We start from the raw sequence: 26,152 nt of genomic DNA on the forward strand, positions 1-26,152 counted from the left end.
TTCCTTGCAACTCAACCTATGCATATTCAAAATATAAAGACACATGAGGACCAATCTGTAGCTACAATTTCCCATGCATGTTTTCTTTTCTTTTCTTTTTCTTCTGCTCTACTGAACACCAGGGAGCCTTCTATATAATTCACTGAGTTGGGGGGAGGAAGCAGGTTTAGATTTGGTGGTGTTTACGCTGTGTTTATATTCGGGATGTAGCCTTGTGGGGTCCCTTAAAATGAGGAGGTTCGTTGTATAATATGCCACACATTCAGTTGGCCCTGAGCCTTGGTTTATATTTGTTTAATCTCACATAGCTTCAAATCAAAGCCCAAGGGCAAATATTTTCAAATGCCCTGAGGGAATAATAAGTTTTGCTGTTCTGATACACTGATTACCCCTCTATTTCAGGCTTCCATCAAAAATTGGGCTTTTTTCACTGTTTACTACCATTATTTTAGCTATTCAATATTTCTAAAGTGATTTTTTTTAAAGTCTTGTCCATTTTTTTATTGTTTTCCATAGGAGGGTCATCTGAATTATCTATACCATCAGTTGCAAAAATGAGAAACTCTGACTAATGTCTTTTCAATTTGAAGATTTAATTTTGCCATCAGTTCAGTGATATATTAGGCTATTTTTCCTTCAAATCCATTGAATCCAATGTTTCATTCACTAGATACTCTGCCCAGACCAGTCAATGGTCTCCCTTCTCCACTGAACTATAATATCCTCAGGGAGAGGGCTCTTTTTCTATTGTGCTTAGAAAAATACATATTGAAGTAAATATAGATGAATGAGTGTTGAATAAATTAATGAATGGATTTCAGTCTGTTATTTTACCATCTGACTTTATAAACTTAAACACTGCAACAAAATATTTTCTTTATTTTTATAAAGTTTTCCTGTGCTCTTTACACTATTCGCTACTTGCTTCATCCACCAAACAACGGGAGCCAGCTAGCATCTTTTAAAACGTATGATACGACGTGAATTCTTTCCTTATTTATGCATGGATAACAACATTTTTAACTAATTTTTATTTATTGTGTTACACATTAGGGGAGAGAAAAAGTGTCTATGATTCAGTTTCAGACCATGTTCTGTTTTTTTTTTTTAAATTCACATTAAATTTACTAAACACTTTCATCCTTAGTCTCTCAGTAGTGCACCTATAATTTTTTATTCTTCTCTATTCTTAAACTAACTAAGATGTGTTAACGTAAGGGAACAGTATCTTAACTGCTTGATGGCTTTATATTTTACATCTTTTCCTTTACAAACTCTAATTGAGAAGCTTCTACTCCTTACAATCCAAGTGAAGTCATAAAACTTTGAGTTTGGGTGAATTATTCAGAGTTCAGGACAAAAAGAAAAAGAAACCAATCTACATATATCTAACAAAAAAAAGATATTTGATAGAGGGAATTAGATGCTTACAAAATTGGAAGAACTGGACAAGCAGAAATGAGAGAGTCAGCACTGAACTCCTGGTTTTGAAGGCATACTACCATTGCTGCAGCACAGAAATCCGGAAGCTGCTGCTACTGCCACTACCGAAACTGTTGCTCCCACAATGTCCTCTCCCACCTCTAAAATTGGTGACTACACACTGGAACATAGTGTCTGGCTGCCCCAATAAGACCGATCACTAGACACAGAAATGCTGACTTGGTTGCAAGTACTCACATAGCAATAACAGTGAGAAGGTGACCTTTGCCTGTCTTCTAAGGCTCATGAGAAGGCATCTTATTGGTAAAACCTAATTTACATCCAGAATAATAATTCAAAGATGTCTGTAAAATGGAATTTTAAGCTTTCCAGATTCTGAATTTTTAAAAGTTCATAAAAGGAAGTAGGAATGATGACAGGTGCTAATAGCACATTTGGGAAGCATTATTGGTTCAAAGGATCTTGTCTAGCAATTGAATTAATTACTTTGTTGCTTTGGGGGCTAATCTTACAGTGCAACAAGAATTCTTTTGGCTACAAAAAAATTTGACAAACCTTTGGCTAGACTGAAGAAAAAAGAGAGAAGGCTCAAATAAATAAAATCAGAAATGAAAGAGCAGAAATTATAACAGACACCACAGAAATACAAAGGATTATAAGAGAATACTATGAAAAACTATATACCAACAAATCGGAAAATCTAGAAGAAATGGATAAATTATTAGAATCATAAAATCTTCCAAAACGGCATCAAGAAGAAACAGAGAATCTAAATGAACCAATCACTAGTAAGGAGATCGAAACATAAATCAAAAAACTCCCAAAAAACAAAAGTCTAGGACCAGAAGGCTTCCCCAGTGAATTCTACCAAACATTCAAAGAAGACTTAATACCTATCCTTCTCAAAGTCTTCCAAAAAATTGAGGAGGAGAGGAAGCTTCCTAATTCATTCCACAATGCCAATATACCCTGACACCAAAACAGACAAGGACAACACACACAAAAAAAGAAAATTACAGGCCAATATTACTGATGAACATAGATGCAAAAATCCTCAACAAAATACTAGCAAATTGAATACAATACATTACAGAGATCATACACCATGATCAAGCAGGATTTATTCCAGGGATGCAGGGATGGTTCAACATCTGCAAATCAATCAACATGATATACCACATTAACAAAATGAAGAATAAAAATCACATAATCATCTAAATAGATGTAGAGAAAGCATTTCACATGATACAGCATCCATTTATGATTTAAAAAAACTCTTAATAAAATGGGTATAGAAGGAAAGTACTTCAAGATAATAAAGGCCACATATGACAAACCCACAGCCAATATCATACTCAAGGGTGAAAAACTGAACGCTATTCCTCTAAGAACAGGAACAAGACAAGGATGCCCACATTCATCACTCTTATTTAATATAGTATTGGAAGTCCTAGCCAGAGCAATCAGGCAAGGAAAAGAAATAAAAGGGATCCAAATTGGAAAGGAAGAAGTAAAACTGTCACTATTTGCAGGCGACATGATTTTATATATAGAAAACCCTAAAGAATCCACCAAAAAACTATTAGAAATAATAAATGAATACAGTAAAGTTGCAGGGTACAAAGTCAACATACAAAAATCAGTTGCATTTCTATACACTAACAACAAAGTAACAGAAAGAGAAATTAAGAATACAATTCCATTTACAATAGCAACAAAAAGAATAAAATACCTGGGAATAAATTTAACCAAAGAAGTGAAAGACTTGTACACTGAAAACCAAAAAACTGGTTGAAAGAAATCAAAGAAGACAGAAAGAAATGGAAAGATATTCTGTACTAATGGATTGGAAGAATTAACATAGTTACGATGTCCATACTCCCTAAAGCAATCTACAGATTCAGTGCAATCCCTATCAAAGTCTCAGCAACACTTTTCACACAAATAGAACAAAAAATCCTAAAATTTATATGGAACAACAAAAGACCCTGAATAGCTAAAGGAATCCTGAGAAAAGAGAACAAAGCTGGAGGCATCACACTCCCTGATTTCAAAACATACTACAAACCTATAATAATCAAAACAGCATGGTACTGGCACAAAAACAGACACACAAATCAATGGAACAGAATCAAGAGCCCAGAAATAAACCCACACATCTATGGACAGCTAATTTTGATAAGGGAGCCAAGAACATACAATGGAGAAAGGAAAATCCCTTCAATAAACAGTGTTGGGAAAACTGGCCAGCCACATGCAAAAGAATGAAAGTAGGCCATTATCTTACACTATACACAAAAATTAACTCAAAATGGATTAAAGACTTGAATGTAAGACCCGAAACCATAAAACTTCTAGAAGAAAACTCAGGCAGTTCACTCTTCGACACTGGTCTTAGCAGTATCTTCCTGAATACCATGTCTCACCAGGCAAGGGAAACAAAAGAAAAAAATAAACATATGGGACTACATCAAACTAAAAAGCTTCACATCAAATGAAACCATCAACAAAATGCAAAGACAACCTAACAACTGGGAGAAGATATTTGTAAATCATATATCTGATAAGGGATTAATATCCAAAATATATAAAGAACTCATACAACTCAACAACAGGAAAACAAACAATCCGATTAAAAAACAGCAAAGGATCTGAACAAACATTTTTCCAAAGATGTACAGATGGCCAACAGGCACATGAAAAGATGTTCAACATCACTAATTATTAGGGAAATGCAAATCAAAACTACAATGAGATATCACCTCATGCCCAACAGAATGGCTCTAATTAAGACAAGAAATAACAAGTGTTGGAGAGGATGTGGAGAAAAAGGAACCCTCATACACGCTGGTGGGAATGCAAACTGGTGCAGCCACTATGGAAAACAGTATGGAGATTCCTCAAAAAATAAGAATAGAACTGCCATATGATTCAGCTATTCTACTTCTGGTTATTTATCCAAAGAACATGAAAACACTAAGTCGAAAAAATATATGCACCGCTGTGTTCATTGCAGCATTATTCACAATAGCCAAGACTTGGAAACAACCCAAATGCCCATCAATGGATGAGTGGATAAAGATGTGGTATATATACACAATGGAATACTACTATGCCATAAAAAGAGATGAAATCTTGCCATTTGTGACAACATGGATGGACCTTGAGGGTATTTGCTAAGCAGAATAAGTCACACTGAGAAAGTCAAATACCATATGATTTCACTCATAAGTGGAAGATAAAAACAACAACAAGAGAGGCAGGCCCGGTGGTGCAAGTGGTTAAGTGCGCATGCTCGCTGCGGTGGCCCGGGGTTCACTGGTTTGGTTCCCGGGGCGCACCAATGCACCACCTGTCAAGTCATGCTGTGGAGGCGTCCCATATAAAAAGTGGAGGAAGATGGGCAAGGATGTTAGCCCAGGGCCAGTCTTCCTCAGTAAAAAAAAAAAAAAACAGGAGGATTGGCAGATGTTAGCTCAGGGCTAGTCCTCCTCACACACACACACAAAAAAAACCAACAACAAGAACAACAAACAAACACATAGATACAGAGATTAGATTGGTGGTTACCAGAGGGGAATAGCGGAAGGAGGAGGACAAAAGGAGTAAAAGGGCACAGGTGTGTGGTGATGGATGGTAATTAGTCTTTTGGTGGTGAACATGATGTAGTCTACACAGAAATCGAAATATAGTGATATACACTTGATATTTATATAATGTTATAAACCAATGTTACCTCAATAAAATAAATAAATAAAAATCAATAAGAATTCTTTTGGCTACAAAACATACCACCAATATGGAGAAATACAATCATATCCTCCTCTAATAACCAATCCAATCAGGCAATTTATTTGACCCTATCTGCTTCTAGTGGGCAGTGGGGGCTATAGGTGTAGTCTGAGAGGGTATGACATAGACTACTAATTTTACCCAAATATATGTTTTCCCCTTATTTATTACTAATAGACCTCCCATTTTTTTAGCTGCACATGTGGATATATGGGTTATAGATTATATTTCTCAACCTCTGTTGTGACTGGGAGTAGTCTTGTAACTAAGTTATGAGATATGAGCACAAGTGCCATGGAATACTTTATGGAAGTAGTCTTAAAAAAACCGAAAGCACAGCCTTCCTTTTCTCCTATTTGCTGCTCTGAATGGAGATGTAATGGCTGGATATTAGGCAGCTATCTTGGACTAGGAGGTAAAGGCCATGTCTTGACAAGATGGAACAAAGACTGGGTCTCAGAGTGATTTCAGCTACTAGCCTTCTTTTATGAGAGAAAAATAAAATTCTATTTTGTGTAACCCATTGTTGTTATGAGTTTTTTGACAATTTCAGGCTGAAATTATATAGAACATACTTACAAATAGAAATTATGTAGAACATAATTCTAGCTGATATAGTAAGCTTCTTTAATAAACTGATATTTAAGGTAAGAACCAGAGAATGAATAGAGAAAATTGTGAGGCTTATATGCATATCTTAGGAATCAAGGTTTTTTGAGAAAAAATAGGCAAAGCAAACAACTCAATATTCAAGAAAAATAATTTTTAAAAATAAAGAAAATAAAAGGAATGGATTGTCAATATAAAAACATAAATTAATTAAATAGAATAAAAACCACAGAGACTTGACCAATTACACATAAATATATTTCTTTGAAAATATCAAGGGTATTTTGAGTTAGATTGGTGGATTGGACATGCACCTTTAATTTGGCTCCCTCTAAAAATGCACTAACACAAAAGTGAAGAGATTATTTTCAGAAACATAACCTCAAAGGACGGAGAGAATAAAGTAGAAGACAACAGAGAAAAAGCTTAGTCGCTGGAAAGCAGAGGAATGACTTAGCAGACCTGACAAACCAACCTTCAGTCCTGAAGTGGGCAAAGCTGAGAACCAGCCCTGTTCAGACTGCGGGACTTTCAGAGGCATCAGAACTGTCAGCCCGGGACTCATCTGGCAATGACGGTAGGGTGCAAAATAAGGAGGATTGTGTTAAAACTTGCTGAGAAGCAGTTAAATCTGTAGCAGTCAGGTCACTTGTCCCCACTCCAGTCACTGAGTAACATACTTCCCTGACCCTAGCATAAGTCTGGAGCTTTGTTTTCTGATGACTGCAAAAAAGCACGTTATTATATTAGAGGTTCCACTGGCAAAATTGAGGCCAGGGGTAATATGGGTAGTAGAAATAAGTGACCGTCTAAATAAATGACCAGATGAGAAAATAAGTTATTGCATCCAAGAAATAAGTACAAAAAGAGGGCTCTTAGAAAACACAAACATAAAAAAGAAATGAAAATCTAAATAGAAGGGCCTGAAGATAAATACAAGAAATACTGCAAAAATATTTTTAAATGGCAAACAGGAGAGAAAAAAATAAGGAAATTAGAGACCATACCAGAGGTCCAACATCTGAATTTTAGGAATTACAAAAAAAGAGAGCAGAAAAAAAAAATAACCAATAAAGTAATTCAAGAAAATTTCTAAGAGCTGGAGGAAATTAGTGTCCTAGTTGAAAGAGCTTACCAATTGTCCTGTACAGTGGATTAAAATAAGCTCAAACCAAGACACATCAGTGTTTGATTTTAAAATGCTTGGGACAATGACAAAATACTACAACAAGAAATAGAAATACAGATCACATATAGAAGATATAGAATAAGATTCACTTTAGACTTAACAAACACATTGGGTTTAGGGAGCTCATTGACAAAATATTAAAAAATTCTGAAGAAAAATTATTTCCAACCCAAAACTCTATAATCAGTCAAACTTCCAATCAAGTTTGAGGGCAGAATAAAGAAATTTAATAGACTCAAGGTCACAACAAAATTTAACTGTCATATACCCTTCTCTGGCTACTACTGGAAGATATCTATCAAATGAGAGAGTAATCTAAGAGAGAGGAAGTCAGAAGAAACAAAAAAGAGGAAATCCAAAACAGAACAGAAGTAAAATGAATCTCCAGGTGAGGTTGAAGGATGATCCCAGGATGACAACTGTGTCCTAAATACAGTGATCAACTATCCAGGCTGGAGCTGTATGACTCAAGAGACAGGCATTTTGAAGGATATCATCAGCAAGTCCCCTGACATCTTTTCAATCAGATGAAACTATAGGAGGATGTGATCTACTAAAGCCATAGAGTAAACCAAAGAGAGGAAGAAATAAAATCCTAGAAATAGGAAATCCAACCAGAATAAAGGCAAAAAGAATTCCAAGAATGACAGGAAATGAGAGTCCCAGGATGATAGCTGTGCAGCAGATGTAGAGAGCAACCACCCAATTTAAAGGAAAATTGATATTGCAGGAGATATGGGAATGACCATGTGGAAAACTGTAAGAGGCAATTAGAAGTGTGGGAAGAACAAGTGAAGGACATAAAGAAAATCAAGTAAATGAAAAAGCAAGGCAATTATTAACTTCAAGGAAAAAAGAGAGAAAGAAAATATAATTAGCACACAACAAGGCTCCCAATGATACTGCAAGTGAAAGACGACAGGAAAGGGCTCTGGAAGAGAACAGGAGCTAAAACCTAATGCAGCATAATAAGGAGTCAACTGATAATGTCTAAAATTAATTAACCAAAATACAGCAGAATACAGATTAACGGCAGAAGAGATAACTAAAAGAGTTAAAAATGGCTGCTTATTGGGAAGGGGACTAGGAAAGTGAGGAGGGAAAGGGCATAAAACTTGTATTTTATTATAAGCCTCTTAGTACTATTTGATTTTGAACCAAGGTCATATGTTATTTTGAAAAAAATGCATTTTAAAAGATCAGTAAATTGGTGTTTTCAAGTTCTTTGGATAAATACCCAACAGTGGAATAGCTGGATCATATGGTAGTTCTATCCTTGATTTTTTGAGGAATCTCCATACTGTTTTCCATAGTGGCTGCACCAGTTTGCACTCCCACCAGCAGTGTATGAGAGTTCCCTTTTCTCCACATCCTCTCCAACACATATTGTTTCCTGTCTTGTTAATTATAGCCATTCTGACGGGCGTGAGGTGATATCTCATTGCACCCCTGTGTTCATTGCAGCATTATTCACAATAGCCAAGACTTGGAAGCAACCTAAGTGCCCATCAAGGGACGAATGGATAAAGAAGATGTGGTATATATACACAATGGAATACTACTCAGCCATAAGAAACGATGAAATCCAGGCATTTGTGACAACATGGATGGACATTGAGGGTATAATGCAAAGTGAAATAAGTCAGAGGGAGAAGGTCAAATACCGTATGATTTCCTTCATTAAGTAGTAGATAATAACAGCAATAAACAAACACATAGGGACAGAGATTGGATTGGTGGTTACCAGAGGGGAAGCGGGGAGGGAGGAGGGTGAAAGGGATAATTTGGTACATGTGTGTGGTGATGGGTTGTAATTAGTATTTTGGTGGTGAACATGATGTAGTCCATGCAGAAATAGAAGTACAATGATGTACACCTGAAATTTTTACAATGTTATAAACCAATAAAAAAAAAGAAAAAAAAAAAGATCAGTAAGATAGAAATCTTGTAAGTCTCCCCAAGAATAAAAAGGAGATAAAATACTAAACATTACTCATAAGAATAGGGATATAACTAAAGATAAATAATACAATGAAAACATAATACCAAGAAATTTACAAATCCAGATAATGAATGGTTTTTAAAATAAAGTACAAATTACTTTAAAAGGAAACAAAATCTGGACAGATTAATAACCAAAAGTAAAATCAAAAAGATAGTTATAGATTTACCACCAGTGAAGCCACCAAACCCAACCCAATTTAAAAAGCAAGTGGTAATTAAGCATGTAGAAACAGATGATAATACAATTATAAAAACTATTCTGTTGTATGATAATAGGTGGAAAGCTTCCTAATTCATTCTATGAGGCCAGGATAGTTTAATACCAAAACCATATAAATTAAACACACACACAGCAACACAGGCCAGAAAAATCCTAAAACGACATCAGCACATCAAATCCATCTGTGCATTAAAACAATAATATGTCATGGTTAAATGTCATTTATATCAAGAAATCGAGAATTAAAAAGCTAAAGAATAAAACTACAATTTCAACAGATGTCAAAAATTACTTTAAAAATACGAAAGAATAAAGAAAAGAAGAAAACTTTCTTGATCCAAAAAAGGAGCATTTACCGCAAGTTTAGGTCAAGTATCATAAAGATGAAATACTAGCAGCACTTCCACAAAGGCAAGAATGACCTACTTGCTACTACTAATTTTAAGAGTATTCATTGCATACTCTTGGAGACGCTAGCCATTGAAATTACAGGTGAACACTAATTTATACATAATACTTAAATCAGGTGAAGGGTGGAGGTTTGGGGGGGGTCAGAAAGTGTTCCAGAAAATATGGGTAAAGAGCGAAGACCGTGACACTGGAAGGATCACTACTTAACTCACAAGAAACTGAGAAAAGGCGAGTTACTCTGCAGTATGAACAGCATCATTGTTAAGCGGTCTACAAATCAATAAAAGGTCCTCAACCAATATTTGTTGATTTTTTGACGGAGACTCCATTTTCTTATATATTCTTTACTATCTATTTTAAAACCCGGAGGTTTTCTTAGAATTTACTTCTGGTAGGGAGCCAGAGCTTAATTTCATGCCCCTAGATTAAGGAAAACAGATATATTTTTCTACGAATTCAGACTACCAGAGTGGAAAAAGTAGGCACTTACTTACTAGTGTTACTGTGACCGTTTGAGGAAAAAGATGGAATGAAACAGGAAAGACATTTGGGGGAAAAAAATCCCTCCTGATGCAGTTCCTTTAATCCGCCATCTTTTTGTTCTCTCCTTGAAAACGGGAATAACATCCACAAAACGCAAGGTGGCGCTGCTGACTAAAAAGAGAAAAAAATATTCGCACAAACGATGTTGCAGATTCCAGTGTTAAGGGGAAAGCTGGCCAGACCAGAAAAGTAGAGGAAAGGAAGCCGTGGTAAAAGGAGTTGGGGAAAAGTGGGGATCCCTCCCCACAAGCATTGCTATTATCCAGCTGATTTCTAAGGACTGGGTTGCTGTCATTTCTGAGAGCTGCTTGAGGCCGAGTAAAAGTGTTTTTGAAAGACCGATTAAAGGAAGAATGGAGGCCAGAGTGGAGCGTGCTGTGCAGAAAAGGCAAGTCCTATTTCTTTGTGTATTTCTGGGAGTGTCTTGGGCTGGCGCGGAACCGCTGCGGTATTTTGTGGCGGAGGAAACCGAGAGAGGCACCTTTCTGGCCAACCTAGCAAATGACCTGGGGTTGGGGGTGGGGGAACTGTCAGCCCGGGGATCTAGAATCGGTTCAGATCAGCACACACGATTTTTACTACTCAATCCGCTTACTGGTGACTTACTTCTAAATGAGAAATTAGACCGAGAGGAACTGTGCGGCCCCACAGAGCCCTGTGTGCTGCCTTTCCAGTTGTTACTGGAAAAGCCTTTTCAGATTTTCCGTGCTGAACTGTGGGTCAGAGATATCAACGATCACTCTCCGGTATTTCTAGATAGAGAGATTCTCTTGAAAATATTAGAAAGTACCACTCCAGGGACGGCATTTCTCCTAGAAAGTGCACAGGATACAGATGTTGGAACCAACAACCTGAGAAACTACACCATCAGCCCCAATACCTATTTCCATATTAATGTCCGTGATGATGGGGAGGAGAATATCTATCCCGAATTGGTACTGGATCGAGTGCTGGACCGCGAAGAGGTGCCTGAGCTCAGTTTAACCCTCACGGCCTTGGATGGCGGCTCTCCGCCCAGATCCGGGACCGCCCTCGTACGAATCCTGGTTTTGGACATAAACGACAACGTCCCTGAATTTGTACAGTCGCTCTACAAGGTGCAGGTGCCCGAGAACAGCCCTGTTGGCTCCCTGGTTGTCGCCGTGTCAGCTAGAGATTTAGATACCGGAAGTAACGGGGAAATAAATTATGCATTTTTTTATGCCACTGAAAGAATCCTCCAAACGTTTCAAATCAATTCAACATCTGGCAATCTTCACCTTAAAGCTGAACTGAACTATGAGGCAGTGCAAACTTATACATTAACTATTCAGGCCCAAGATGGCGGAGGGCTTTCTGGAAAATGTACTGTGGTGGTTCACGTAACAGATATAAATGATAATCCACCGGAACTGCTCATGTCATCACTTACTAGCCCAATTGCAGAAAATTCACCCGAGACAGTAGTAGCTGTTTTTAGGATTAGAGACAGAGATTCAGGAAACAATGCAAAAATGGTGTGCTCCATTCAAGATGATCTCCCCTTTGTCCTGAAGCCATCTGTAGAGAATTACTACACGCTGGTAACAGAGAGCCCGCTGGACAGAGAGAGCAGAGCCGAGTACAATATCACCATCGCCGTCACCGACATGGGATCCCCCAGGCTGAAAACCGAGCACAGCATAACCGTGCTGGTCTCCGACGTCAATGACAACGCCCCCGCCTTCACTCAAACCTCCTACACCCTGCGGGTCCGCGAGAACAACAGCCCCGCCCTGCACATCGGCAGCGTCAGCGCCACAGACGCAGACGCGGGCGCCAACGCCCAGGTCACCTACTCGCTGCTGCCGCCCCACGACCCGCGCCTGCCCCTCGCCTCCCTCGTGTCCATCAACGCGGACAACGGGCACCTGTTCGCCCTGCGGTCCCTGGACTACGAGGCCCTGCAGGCCTTCGAGTTCGGCGTGGGCGCCACAGACCGAGGCTCGCCGGCGCGGAGCAGCCAGGCGCTGGTGCGCGTGCTGGTGCTGGACGACAACGACAACTCGCCCTTCGTGCTCTACCCGCTGCAGAACGGCTCGGCGCCCTGCACCGAGCTGGTGCCCAGGGCGGCCGAGGCGGGCTACCTGGTGAGCAAGGTGGTGGCGGTGGACGGCGACTCGGGCCAGAACGCCTGGCTGTCGTACCAGCTGCTCAAGGCCACGGAGCCCGGGCTGTTCGGCGTGTGGGCGCACAACGGCGAGGTGCGCACGGCCAGGCCGCCGAGCGAGCGCGACGCGCCCAAGCACAGGCTGCTGGTGCTGGTCAAGGACAACGGCGAGCCGCCGCGCTCGGCCAGCGTCACGCTGCACGTGCTGCTGGTGGACGGCTTCTCGCAGCCCTACCTGCCGCGGCCGGAGGCGGCGGCCGAGCAGGCGCAGGCCGACCCGCTCACCGTCTACTTGGTCATCGCCCTGGCCGCGGTGTCGTCGCTCTTCCTCTTCTCGGTGCTCGCGTTCATCGCGGTGCGGCTGTGCGGGAGGAGCAGGGCCGCCTCGCTGGGTCGCTGCTCGGTGCCTGAGGGCCACTTTCCGGGCCACCTGGTGGACGTCACCGGCACTGGGACCCTGTCCCAGAGCCACCAGTATGAGGTGTGTCTGAGGGGAGGTTCTGGGACCAGCGAGTTCAAGTTCCTGAAGCCGATCATCCCTAATCTGCAGTCCCTGAGCACTGGGAGGGAAGTGGAAGAAAATCCTTCATTTGGGAATGATTTGGGTTTCTGATAAAAAATGAAAAATAAATGTCGGTATTGTGTCTCTAAATATATTCCTAGTAAGAAATTTATCTTGAGTTACCTGTAGAGGAGTGCTTTCCCGTTATTTCAGGTATTCCTAAAGTCACAGAATAAATTTCTTTACACAGAAAAGGATCCAGCTTTAGCCCTAAGAACCCCCAACGAAGCATGGAATGTATATGTGTCATATTTTAATCTCAAACAATTATGCATTGTGTGCAGTCTGTTACATGATAAATCTTGTTTGAGATATTTTAAATTGGTTTTCGTTGTCTTCAAATTGTATTGCTACTTTTATTTTCTGAGTTGATTAGAGTGCTGTACAAGTATACTGACCCTAAGTTTTAGAAGCACAGATTGTAGAGTATCTTTTAAAAAAGCACTTACTATGCATTGTACACTATTTTGACTTTTAATCTTAGAAGTAAACCTATAGAGGAGGTGTTTTAGAAATGAGCAAGTAGATGTTGATAGAGGTTCAGTGAGTTCACTAAGGTCACCAACTAACAAATGGCAGAGCTGAGCATCTTTCCTAGAGCTGTCTGACTCTGGGACCTTGCTATGATGCTGTACTGTTTTTTTGTTTGTTTTTGTCATTAGATATCACCTGATAAGTTTCTCCCTAATTAAGGAGAAGAAATTTTTTTCATATTCATATTCCTGTTCAGTCTTTTCTGTATCTGAAAATAATAATGTATGTATTGGTCTGTGCTTTTACTTCCTTATAAACCAATAATCCAGCTTTTCTGGATCAGTTATTCAGCTATTATTATTAAAGCTCTGATCTAACCAAATCTCAAGTAAAAAAAAATTTGAAAGATCAATCTGTGCTTTCTCCTTGTTATCTGAACGTATGACCTTCATTTCACAGAAAAGATTAATGTCCCTGAATAGAAATATTACTCGATTTTGATTGCATCATTAGTTTATTTTTTTCACATTACAGTAATTTTTCTGCAGTAGTCCCTACCTACTTTTTTAAAACACTTTTTCTTCTTTGATTTGAAAGTTCTTTTTTAAAGTTTCTATTCAATATACTGTAGTGCTGAATTGGGAAAGCATAAGAATAGTTTTAAATGTGTAATATAAAAAGAAACAAATTATCATTAGATTACTTAGAGATTCTGGGGAGTTAAGGAGAAGCTTCCTTTCTTATAATCTGGAACTACTTTTTTCTTTAACATTTACTAGATAATTTTTGCAAAGCTTTATTCTGAATATATTATAAGCTAGTGCTGGTAACTCTTAAAATAGTATTATTACTGTGCATTACTAATGGGATATAGTCTAAAGACAAAAACAAATTCACAGCAGTAAAATCTTAAGTTGTTCTCCTAGTGTCAAGATAAAATCATCCAGTTTTTCCAACGAATCAGTGACGTGGGAAAGGGGGAAGAGGGAATTTTATACAATGAAAGAAATTAAGAGACATACCAGCCAAATATAATGCATAGTAGATCTTGATTCAAACAACCATAACAACTTTGAAACAATTGGAGAAATTTGAATATAGATGGATATTAAATAATATTAACCTAATTTCTTAGATGTGGTAATGGCATTGTAGTTTTTTTTTTTTTTTAATCCTTAAAAGTTAGAGATGTATAATGCAGTATTTATGGGTGAAAATTTAGTTTGGGAAGTGAAAATGTTGGGAAGATAGAGTAAACAATTATGGCAAAATATTGATAATTGTTGAAGCTAGTTATGAGTACTTGGATGTTCTCCATACTATTCTCTTTCTTTATGGGGTTTGATATTTTTCAGGATAAAAGTGTTTTTTTAATTGACATCATAAGAAAAGAAGTGGAGTTAAAAATATGACATCCTTCTGAGGTACTGAATCACCACTACTGCCACAGATTATACCTCTGTTAGACAAACTCTCCAGCCTTTACTATTTCATCATTTGACATGGTGACTTCTATCAAAGATAATCCTGCTCGTGCATTCTTCTACCACATGAATCTTGGGTGTTTTTCTAGTCATGACAATGGACTCATGCAAACTCAGCTTCCTGCTGACATCAAATTACATGCCTGGTTTGTGTGTTTATAAGGTTAATCTCTTTTTGCCTCAGTTTCCTCATCTGTAAGGTGGGAAACTTACAGCAGCCCTATGTGGTAGGTACTATTATTATCTCCACTTTACAGATGAGGAAACTGAGGCAAAGGTTAAATAATTTGTCCAAGGTTCATAGCTACTAATTATTCCCATAGTTCATGGCAATAAAAGTATATGATTCTGAAAGTTTTCTATGTTAGTCCAATTACATATATATTTAAAATGTCCTGCATATATTCTTTCTTCTCAGCCAGGCTGCTATGTAAGTATTTTCTTTTTGCTCCAAACTCAATTAGCACTATTGAAAGTAGAAAGTCCCTACTAATGTCATTTCTCTTGTGTGGCCCTCAGAGAGTTGTTTGCACCCTAAGATCCGGCGATAATAAAAGTGTTGTAACGTTACATAGCTCCGTGGTACATATAGGCAAGAGTTAGGAATATTGCATCCATTTTGATCCCAGAAAATGTAAGATCCTGTAAGGCCGCGTGGTGGCGCTGCAGGATAAGAAGGTACAAACCGGAACCGCAGCTGCGGCTCCCTTAACAGGCAAACTTACCGGCAGAGCCTAGAAGCCCACCGGAAGCGTGGATGCTGCAGGGGAACTGGGTCCTCTGAAAAGGACTATTCATCGGAGTATTTCTGAGGTATCTTGTGGAATAATCACAGTCTCAGATACTGAGGTCTTTACAGCTCAGCGGAACCATCCTCGCCGGAGGCTATACCAAATAAGAACAATGGAGGCCAGCAGGAAGCTCATTTGCAGACAAAGGCAAGTCCTTTTCTTCTTTCTCTTCTTGGGTTTATCGCTGGCGGGCACTGAACCTAGACGCTATTCTGTGGTGGAGGAAACGGAAGGGAGTTCTTTTGTAACCAGTTTAGCAAAGGACCTGGGTCTGGGGCAAAGGGAACTCTCCAGGCGGGGGGCTAGGGTCATTTCCAAAGGAAACAAAGTGCATTTGCAGCTGGATCAGGAGACCGGGGATTTGCTGCTAAATGAGAAACTGGACCGCGAGGAACTGTGCGGTCACACAGAGCCCTGTGTGCTGCGCTTCCAGGTGTTGCTAGAGAATCCCTTAGAGTTTTTTCAAGCTGAGCTGCAAGTAATAGACATAAATGACCATGCTCCCGTGTTCCTGGACAGAGATGTGTTGCTCAAGATAGCAGAGAGCAGTCCTCCTGGGACGACGTTTCCTCTGAAGAATGCTCAGGATGAGGACGTAGGCCAAAATAATGTTGAGAACTATATAATCAGTCCCAACTCCTATTTTCGGGTCCTCACGCGCAAACGCAGCGATGAAAGGAAATATCCCGAGCTGGTGCTGGACAAAGCTCTAGATCGTGAGGAGGAACCCGAGCTCAGGTTAACCCTCACCGCTCAGGATGGAGGCTCTCCACCCCGGTCTGGCACCGCCCAGGTCTACATCGAAGTCGTGGACGTCAATGATAACGCCCCTGAATTTGAGCAGCCTTTCTATAGGGTGCAGATCCCTGAGGACAGTCCCGTAGGTTTCCTGATTGTCACAGTCACTGCTACGGATGCAGACACAGGAGTCAACGGGGAGATTTCCTATTCACTTTTCCAGGCTTCAGAAGAGATTAGCAAAACCTTTGAGATCAACCCCAAAACAGGAGAAATTCGACTGAAAAAACAACTTGATTTCGAAACTGTTCAGTCCTATGAGGTCAATATCGAGGCTAGAGATGCTGGAAGCTTTTCTGGAAAATGCACCGTTCTGACTCAAGTCATGGATGTGAACGACAATGCCCCAGAAGTCACTTTGTCTGCATTTACTGGACAGATCCCTGAGAACTTCCCTGAGACTGTGGTTGCAGTTTTTAGTGTTTCGGATCTTGATTCAGAAGAAAACGGGAAAATAAGTTGCTCCATTCAGGACGATTTACCCTTTTTCCTGAAATCTTCTCTGGAAAACTTTTACACCCTAGTAACAGAGAAACCTCTGGACAGAGAGACCAGAGACCAATACAATATCACCATCACTGTCACTGATTTGGGGTCCCCTAGACTGAAAACACAGCTCAACATAACCGTGCTGGTCTCCGACGTCAATGACAACGCCCCCGCCTTCACCCAAACCTCCTACACCCTGCGGGTCCGCGAGAACAACAGCCCCGCCCTGCACATCGGCAGCGTCAGCGCCACAGACGCAGACGCGGGCGCCAACGCCCAGGTCACCTACTCGCTGCTGCCGCCCCACGACCCGCGCCTGCCCCTCGCCTCCCTCGTGTCCATCAACGCGGACAACGGGCACCTGTTCGCCCTGCGGTCCCTGGACTACGAGGCCCTGCAGGCCTTCGAGTTCGGCGTGGGCGCCACAGACCGAGGCTCGCCGGCGCGGAGCAGCCAGGCGCTGGTGCGCGTGCTGGTGCTGGACGACAACGACAACTCGCCCTTCGTGCTCTACCCGCTGCAGAACGGCTCGGCGCCCTGCACCGAGCTGGTGCCCAGGGCGGCCGAGGCGGGCTACCTGGTGAGCAAGGTGGTGGCGGTGGACGGCGACTCGGGCCAGAACGCCTGGCTGTCGTACCAGCTGCTCAAGGCCACGGAGCCCGGGCTGTTCGGCGTGTGGGCGCACAACGGCGAGGTGCGCACGGCCAGGCCGCCGAGCGAGCGCGACGCGCCCAAGCACAGGCTGCTGGTGCTGGTCAAGGACAACGGCGAGCCGCCGCGCTCGGCCAGCGTCACGCTGCACGTGCTGCTGGTGGACGGCTTCTCGCAGCCCTACCTGCCGCGGCCGGAGGCGGCGGCCGAGCAGGCGCAGGCCGACCCGCTCACCGTCTACTTGGTCATCGCCCTGGCCGCGGTGTCGTCGCTCTTCCTCTTCTCGGTGCTCGCGTTCATCGCGGTGCGGCTGTGCGGGAGGAGCAGGGCCGCCTCGCTGGGTCGCTGCTCGGTCGCCGAGGGCCGCTTTCCGGGCCACCTGGTGGACGTCAGTGGTACCGGGACCCTGTCCCAGAGCTACCAGTATGAGGTGTGTCTGAGGGGAGGCTCTGGGACCAGCGAGCTGAAATTTCTGAAGCCGATTGTGCCCAGTTTCCAGGGCCATTCCCCTAGACCAGATATAGAAGAAAATTCCAACTTTAGGAATGACTTTGATTTCAGTATTCAGTGACAATAATTGGTTTTCCATATATTTAAAATTGATGATAAGTTCAAGGTGATGGTTTTTCTGGCAAGATATTATAAATTTTTTAATTACACTAAACTTGCTTGCAAAATTTCTTATATTATCCCTTTGTTTTTGAGAATAGTATCTTTTTTCTTCATTACCGTTACAAGATGAATGTCCCTAAATCTTGCCTCTCAAAACACTAATGAAGTCAATAGTTGTACAAATCCTTGTTCTGGAATAGCTTAAGAATGTATCGGGAAAAAAAAACAGTGAGATGTTAGTTCTATATAATCTATTGTATTTCCTTGAGTTTTTCTTATTCCTTTTTAAACCATTAGGTATATAAGAGCAGTTATGCACTAACACTTACACTAAAGTGTGCCTAATGGGGAAGAAAAGAGACCTGGTACAGTGAGAATCTGGCTCTAGCTTTATTCTGCCCTTGTAGCACTTATCTTTGATATCGTTTTCTCTTAAAATATTATAGTAATTGTGCTTCCTTTCATTAATATACCAGTGTTAGTTTTAATATAATTATTTTAATTGCTTTCCATTTAGTTTCACTGATGTTAAAAGGGGAAAAAGCTACATCATGTTTATCCAGTGAGATGAAATAGCATAGTAGTAAAATTGGCTTTTCCCATTTGAGAAACGTTGAACACGTGATAGAAAACGGAGTGGCCACCCAATATCCATTCATATTTTCTTCTTTAGTAACAGACCCCAAATTTCATTTAGGGCATTAGTGTGCTCAGTCAAAAGAATACATTTTCCTGCCTCCTCAGCCACTAGAATGGGGCATTTGACTAGGTTATAGTCAATGCGATGTATATACAAATGTTGTGGGAGACTTCCAAGAAGGCTGCTTAAAAGGAGATGACTCATCTAGGAGAGGTCCCTTTTTGTCCTTCTCTAACTGCTCCCTGTTGCTTGGAATGTGTAAGTCATGGTTGGAAAACAACCATCCATGGTGGGGCATAAAGCAACACTAAGGATGGAAATAATGGATGAAGACAGTCAGTATAGAATAAACTTAAAAGAGATGGGGGTCCCTGATGATCACAGAATCATTATGTCATCCCTGGATTGCCTACTTCTGAACTTTTTTTACTTTAAAATAAAGGAACTTCTAACTAATTTAAGCCACCATCACTTTAGTTTTGTGCTACCTCCAGTAGAATCCAATCCTAATGCTTTAACAGTACCATATTTTATTAAAATGTTATATAATACAGTAAAATATGCAGATCTTAAGTGTATGGTTTGATCTAACTGATCTTTTTTATTTCTTTATTTCTAATTTAGTTAAAAGTATTGGAAAGAGTGCTTTACATTCATTGTCTTTTTAATCCTCTGCCAAACCTTAAGAGAGTTAGCATATTATCCCCTCTTTTACATATGAGAAAACTGAAGCTTAGAAAGGTTAAGGAAACTTGCTCACAATTCTGAAGTAATAAAAGGAAAAATTTGAAATATATTCTAAGTCTACTTGAATTGAATGCTCCAGTTCTTAGTCCATAAGCTATAATGGCGGGCATTACCTGTAGCATTGTCTTCCTAACAAAGGAAGTGAAAACCTTCTATTCCATGAACTGAACTCCTAGGTAACTTTTAGTCTATAGTTTGTATTTGTTTCTATACCAATGGCCACACTGCTCTGGACCAATAAACCCAAAGTTCCTTTAGAAGCACTGACCTAAGTAATCGGGATCAGACACCACAATTGATCTTCATCATGAGTGAATCAGCCTGATTATCTTCCTGTACCTTCTCAACTTATCACATTCATTATTGCAGAAATGAATGCCCTGAATAGGGAGTAGAGTTACCCTATGGTTGTATTTCTTTAATTTCTTTTACTATTCCTTCAATCTTTTTCTGTCATCCCTAATATACATTTTTTATTTTCTTGGGAAAATTGAAACTTGCTTTATTATGTATATCATTGTAAGTCTCTTATTCAAATTAAATATACTATATTCATTTTAGCATACCATTTGTTTGAAAGCAGTATTAATTCTAAATGAAATAACTAATTTCAGACAAGTATAGGCAATGCTGTGGAGGAATTTTTATCACTAAATAATTTAGAGATTCTGGAAATTTAGTAGTAAAAAACTGATAGGCTCCTGTTATTTTCTGTGAAAATTAACCATATGTCTTTGGCAACTCCTCTTAAAAAGTATGCTGAAAAAAGATGTGGAGGTCATAAAGGACTTTATTCTGAAAGGATGGCTCACCATAACTGAATCAGACATTCTTCAGCATTTGCTGTAATAATATTATTGTTGTAGAGTGATAAATTTTTGTTGACTCAGCTGCTAGGTGCATGAGAATCCATGCTTGTGTTATGTATTAGATTTCTGTTGCTGCTATAAAAAATTACCACACACATAGTTGCTTAAAACAATAAAAATGTATTACCTTATAGTTCTGTAGATCAGATTTCCAATATGGGTCTTCCTGGGCTAAAATCAAGGGCTCAGAGGGAGTGCATTCCTTTCTGGTGGCTCTAGAGGAGAATCCATCTCTTTACCTTTTGCAGCTTCTAGATACTGCATACATTACTTGACTCATGGCCTCCTTCATCCGTCTTCAAAGCCAGCAGCGTTGTATCTCTTTGACCCTTCTCCCATAGTCACATCTTCCACTGACCATAGCCAGGACAGTTTCTGTCCCACCCAAATAATACAAGATAATCTTTCTTTCACAAGGTCCTCAATTTAATTATATATATGAAGTCTCTTTTGCCATGTAAGATAACACATTTACAGATTTTGGGAATTAGGGCCTGGACATCTTTGGGCGGGCGGCCATTACTGTGCCTACCACTTGGAATAATGGCTGCTTGGAAGAAAATTACCAAGTTTAGTAGTATCACTTGTGGCCAAAGGAAGGCACATAAAGGTCTTTATACCAGGAATTCAGGCCTCATTGATTAGATGCTTTTACCAGACAAGGTAATTAATAAACTTCTAAAAATCATTAACAAAAACACTGAATTGATAAAAATATCATGAATTTTCACTGCAATTCACTTCAAATTATAGAAATGGAAAAACTGAACAAAAGAACACAAATCTGATAAGGGACTTGTATCTGGAATATATAAAGAACTCTTACAACTCAATTATAAAAAGACAACCCAATTTAAAAATGAGTGAAGATCTGAATAGACATTTTTCCAAGGAAGAAATACAAATGGACAATAAGCCAATGAAAAGATGTTCAACATCATTAGTCATCCGAGAAATGCACGTTAAAATCAATGAGATACTGCTTCACACCCACTAGAATGGCTAGAATCAAAAAGTCCAATAACAACAAGTGTTAGGAGGATACGGAAAAATTGGAATGCTGATAAACTGCTGGTGGGAATGTAAAATGGTGCAGCTGCTTTGGAAAACAGTCTGGCAGTTCCTCAATTAAACATGGAGATACCATGTGACCTAGCAATTCTACTCCTAGAGAAATGAAAACATATGTCCACACAAACACTTGTACATGAATATTTATAGCAGCATTATTCATAATAGGCAAAAGGTGGAAACAACCCAAATGTCCACCAACGGAAGAATGGATAATCAAAATGTAATATACCTATACAGTGGAATATTATTCAGCCATAAAAAGGAATGAAATACTGATACGTGGTACAACTTGGATGAACCTTGAAAACATGCTAAGTGAAAGAAGCGAGTCACAAAAGTCCACATATTATATTATTCCATTCATATGAGAGTCCAGAATAGGGAAGTCTATAGAGACAGAAAGTAAATTAGTGGTTGATTAGGGATTAGGGGCAGGAGAGATGGGGGAATAGGTGGATGATAGCTCAAGGGTATGGGGTTTTTGAGGTGATGAAAATGTCCTAAAATTGACTGTGGTGGTGGATGCACTACTCTGTGAATATGCTAAAAAGCCACTGAACTATACACTTTAAATGAGTGAATTGTATGGTATGTGAGTTATACCTCATTAAAGCTGTTTTTAAAAAAAGAATAAAAACAAAATTTATTTGTGTCATGATAATAATTATAAAAGGAATCCAAAAGTATGGCAGGCCTAACCTTGAGATCTGCCTATTTGGGAAATAATTTTCCAATAATTAAAAATTGTGAAACCTAAGTTGTCAGGCTTAGGTATTGGAAAGAAGAGGAACTAATCTACTCTTTAATAAGGTATTGGTTAAATATTCTCTTTAGAACTGCCACTGATTGCAATTTTGCAGTGTCCACTCATTTGTAATTCTATAACATGTACCACGAAAAAGATGTACTTGTGGGCCAGCCCAGTGGCATAGTGATTAAGTTTGCACGCTCTGTTTGGGAGCCTGGAGTACAGGAGTTCAGATCCCGGGCACAGACATAACTGCCACTTATCAAACCATGCTGTGGCAGGCGTCCCACATGATGTAAAGTAGAGGAGGATGAGCACAGATGTTAGCCCAGGGCCAATCTTCCTCAGCAAAAAGAGGAGGATTGGCAACAGATGTTAGCTCAGGGCTAATCTTCCTCACCAAAAAAAAAAACAATGTACTTGTGAAACTGTTCCCATGTTACTTCGAAAACATTTTGCTCCTAAATGTATGTTTTTTTAGCTTAAATGTTAATTAAATTATCTTATTTAATCATTAACCCTCAACGGCCATAAACAGTCAATAACATAAATGACAGTTTGCTCTTTGTACTCTTCCTGTGCAACAACACAGAGATCAAGCTGAACACAACAAAACCACATGAAAATAGAGCTCAGTGTTTTATATTACAGAACACGGTTTATACAACCTATTCGGAACATTTAGGAGAATTTTGCATTCAATGGTAAACCAGAAAATATAAGATGCAGTGAGGACACATGGTGGCGCTGCAGGTTAAATCATGGAAAACAGATTTGCCTACGCAGCTCCAGTATCCAGCCAGTTTCACGCTGCCTGGAAGCTAAAGAATAGCTTTCTCAGCCAGAGCAAAAGTGAGTGTGAAACCTCTTTAAAACTCTATTTGGCGGCATAGTTCTGACACTCTGGACTGCAGGACCGGGCTACAAGGATCCTGGGCATACGTGAAGCTCCTGTGAACCCAAATTTCAGGAAAGAGCAATGGAGATTGGATGGATGTGCAATCAGAGCCAAAGGCAAGTCCTAGTTTTCTTTGTTTTGCTGAGCATGTCTGGGGCGCGCGCCGAGTTGGGGCCCTATTCAGTAGTGGAAGAAACGGAGAGAGGCTCCTTTGTGGCAAATCTAGGAAAAGACCTGGGGTTAGGGTTGACAGAGATGTCCACCCGGGGAGCCCGGATCATTTCCCAGGGTAACAAAGAGCATTTGCAGCTCATGGTTCAGACTGGGGATTTGCTCATAAATGAGAAACTAGATCGAGAGGAGCTATGCGGTCCCATTGAGCCTTGCTTACTACATTTCCAAGTGTTAATGGAAAAACCTTTAGAGATATTTCAGGCTGAACTGAGGGTGAAAGACATAAATGACCATTCTCCCGTGTTCACTGAAAGAGAAATGATTCTAAAAATACCGGAAAACAGTCCTCTAGGAAATGCATTCCCTTTGAGTAATGCTCTAGACTTGGACGTAGGAAGCAACAATGTTCAGAACTATGAAATCAGCCCCAACTCCCATTTCCGGGTTCTAACCCGCAATCGCAGTGACGGCAGAAAATACCCTGAGCTGGTCTTGGACAAGGAACTGGATCGAGAGGAGGAGCCTGAAATCTCATTAACCCTGACGGCGCTGGATGGCGGCTCTCCGCCTCGGTATGGGACCGCCCAAGTGCGCATTGAAGTGGTGGACAGCAATGATAATGCCCCTGAGTTTGGGCAGCCTCTCTACAAGGCGCATATTCCCGAGAACAGCCCCATAGGCTCCCTGGTTGTCATCGTCTCTGCCAGCGATTTAGACAGTGGAATCAATGGAAAAATATCATACACACTCTTTCAGCCTTCAGAAGATACTAGCAAAACTTTGAAGGTAAATCCTATGACAGGCGAAATTCGACTGAGAAAACAAGTAGATTTTGAAACCGTTCAGTCTTACGAAGTGGATATCAAGGCCACTGATGGGGGAGGTCTTTCAGGAAAATGCACTCTTCTCCTGCAGGTGGTGGACGTCAACGATAATCCCCCAGCAGTGACCATATCCGCACTCACTAGCCCCATCCCAGAGAACTCACCTGAGATTGTAGTTGCTGTTTTCAGTGTTTCAGATCCTGACTCCGGGGAAAATGGGAAGACTATTTCCTCCATCCAGGATGACCTTCCTTTTCTTCTAAAACCTTCAGTCAAGAACTTTTACACCTTGGTAACTAAGAGAGCGTTAGACAGAGAAGAAAGAGCCGAGTACAACATCACCATCACCGTCACCGACATGGGATCCCCCAGGCTGAAAACCCAGCACAACATAACCGTGCTGGTCTCCGACGTCAATGACAATGCCCCCGCCTTCACCCAAACCTCCTACACTCTGCGGGTCCGCGAGAACAACAGCCCCGCCCTGCACATCGGCAGCGTCAGCGCCACAGACGCAGACGCGGGCGCCAACGCCCAGGTCACCTACTCGCTGCTGCCGCCCCACGACCCGCACCTGCCCCTCGCCTCCCTCGTGTCCATCAACGCGGACAACGGGCACCTGTTCGCCCTGCGGTCCCTGGACTACGAGGTCCTGCCGGCCTTCGAGTTCGGCGTGGGCGCCACAGACGGAGGCTCGCCGGCGCGGAGCAGCCAGGCGCTGGTGCGCGTGCTGGTGCTGGACGACAACGACAACTCGCCCTTCGTGCTCTACCCGCTGCAGAACGGCTCGGCGCCCTGCACCGAGCTGGTGCCCAGGGCGGCCGAGGCGGGCTACCTGGTGAGCAAGGTGGTGGCGGTGGACGGCGACTCGGGCCAGAACGCCTGGCTGTCGTACCAGCTGCTCAAGGCCACGGAGCCCGGGCTGTTCGGCGTGTGGGCGCACAACGGCGAGGTGCGCACGGCCAGGCCGCCGAGCGAGCGCGACGCGCCCAAGCACAGGCTGCTGGTGCTGGTCAAGGACAACGGCGAGCCGCCGCGCTCGGCCAGCGTCACGCTGCACGTGCTGCTGGTGGACGGCTTCTCGCAGCCCTACCTGCCGCGGCCGGAGGCGGCGGCCGAGCAGGCGCAGGCCGACCCGCTCACCGTCTACTTGGTCATCGCCCTGGCCGCGGTGTCGTCGCTCTTCCTCTTCTCGGTGCTCGCGTTCATCGCGGTGCGGCTGTGCGGGAGGAGCAGGGCCGCCTCGCTGGGTCGCTGCTCGGTGCCTGAGGGCCACTTTCCGGGCCACCTGGTGGACGTCGGCGGTACTGGGACCCTGTCCCAGAGCTACCAGTATGAGGTGTGTCTGAGGGGAGGCTCTGGGACCAGCGAGTTCAAGTTTCTCAAACCAGTTATCCCCAATCTCTCCTTCCAGGGCACAGGGAGGGAAGTGGAAGAAAATCCCTCCTTTCGGAATAGCTTTGGGATGTAATTAATGATAGGAACCTGTTTAATAAACACATTTCCTTCTAATATTTTTTGTTGAATAATTTTTTTGTCCACCACCACCAATAAGGTGCTATTTACTTTTCTCTATTTGATTCATCCTCAATTTCCAATTTTATGCTTAACTTCACAATTTTCCTTTTCTTCACATTTTAGCCCACTGAAGTATTTCTTACTAGAATGCCAGAGTGAAATAAGCTTGATCTTCAAAGTTGATATTTTTTAAATTAAAATTTTTTTTCCCATTTATAAATCTCTTTACTTTGTAGTTACATTTTTTCATTTTAGTTCTTGTTGGTAGAAATTCTTCAATAATTAAAATAATCTGCATGTGATCTGTATATTCACTGTTTGATATTTCTTCCATTTTCCTTTCAAAACTGATATTTTTGTTGGTTTGTCAACCTTCATTTTCATTACAGCAGTTTTCTTAAACTATGTTACTTTTTTAAAAGTTCTCTTTCCCTGTAATGGTATCTGCCTGTTTAAAATA

General features: G+C 41.3%; 3 protein-coding genes across 3 annotated transcripts; all 3 read left to right on the plus strand.

Moving 5' to 3' along the window:
• The first annotated feature begins 10,336 nt into the window (after window positions 1-10,336).
• PCDHB7 (protocadherin beta 7) lies at window positions 10,337-12,986 on the plus strand. Its single transcript, XM_058542506.1, has one exon. It carries the CDS (start codon window positions 10,565-10,567, stop codon window positions 12,950-12,952), a length of 2,388 nt encoding a protein of 795 aa, XP_058398489.1. The 5' UTR covers window positions 10,337-10,564; the 3' UTR covers window positions 12,953-12,986.
• A 2,384-nt stretch (window positions 12,987-15,370) lies between these two features.
• PCDHB8 (protocadherin beta 8) lies at window positions 15,371-18,214 on the plus strand. Its single transcript, XM_058542516.1, has one exon. It carries the CDS (start codon window positions 15,763-15,765, stop codon window positions 18,157-18,159), a length of 2,397 nt encoding a protein of 798 aa, XP_058398499.1. The 5' UTR covers window positions 15,371-15,762; the 3' UTR covers window positions 18,160-18,214.
• Window positions 18,215-23,146: 4,932 nt separating this feature from the next.
• Window positions 23,147-25,852, plus strand: LOC131406494 (protocadherin beta-16). Its single transcript, XM_058542530.1, has one exon. It carries the CDS (start codon window positions 23,258-23,260, stop codon window positions 25,643-25,645), a length of 2,388 nt encoding a protein of 795 aa, XP_058398513.1. The 5' UTR covers window positions 23,147-23,257; the 3' UTR covers window positions 25,646-25,852.
• The last annotated feature ends 300 nt before the right edge of the window (window positions 25,853-26,152 follow it).

The sequence above is a fragment of the Diceros bicornis genome, chromosome 1 (assembly GCF_020826845.1).
Source record: "Diceros bicornis minor isolate mBicDic1 chromosome 1, mDicBic1.mat.cur, whole genome shotgun sequence".
Classification (NCBI taxonomy): Eukaryota; Metazoa; Chordata; class Mammalia; order Perissodactyla; family Rhinocerotidae; genus Diceros; species Diceros bicornis.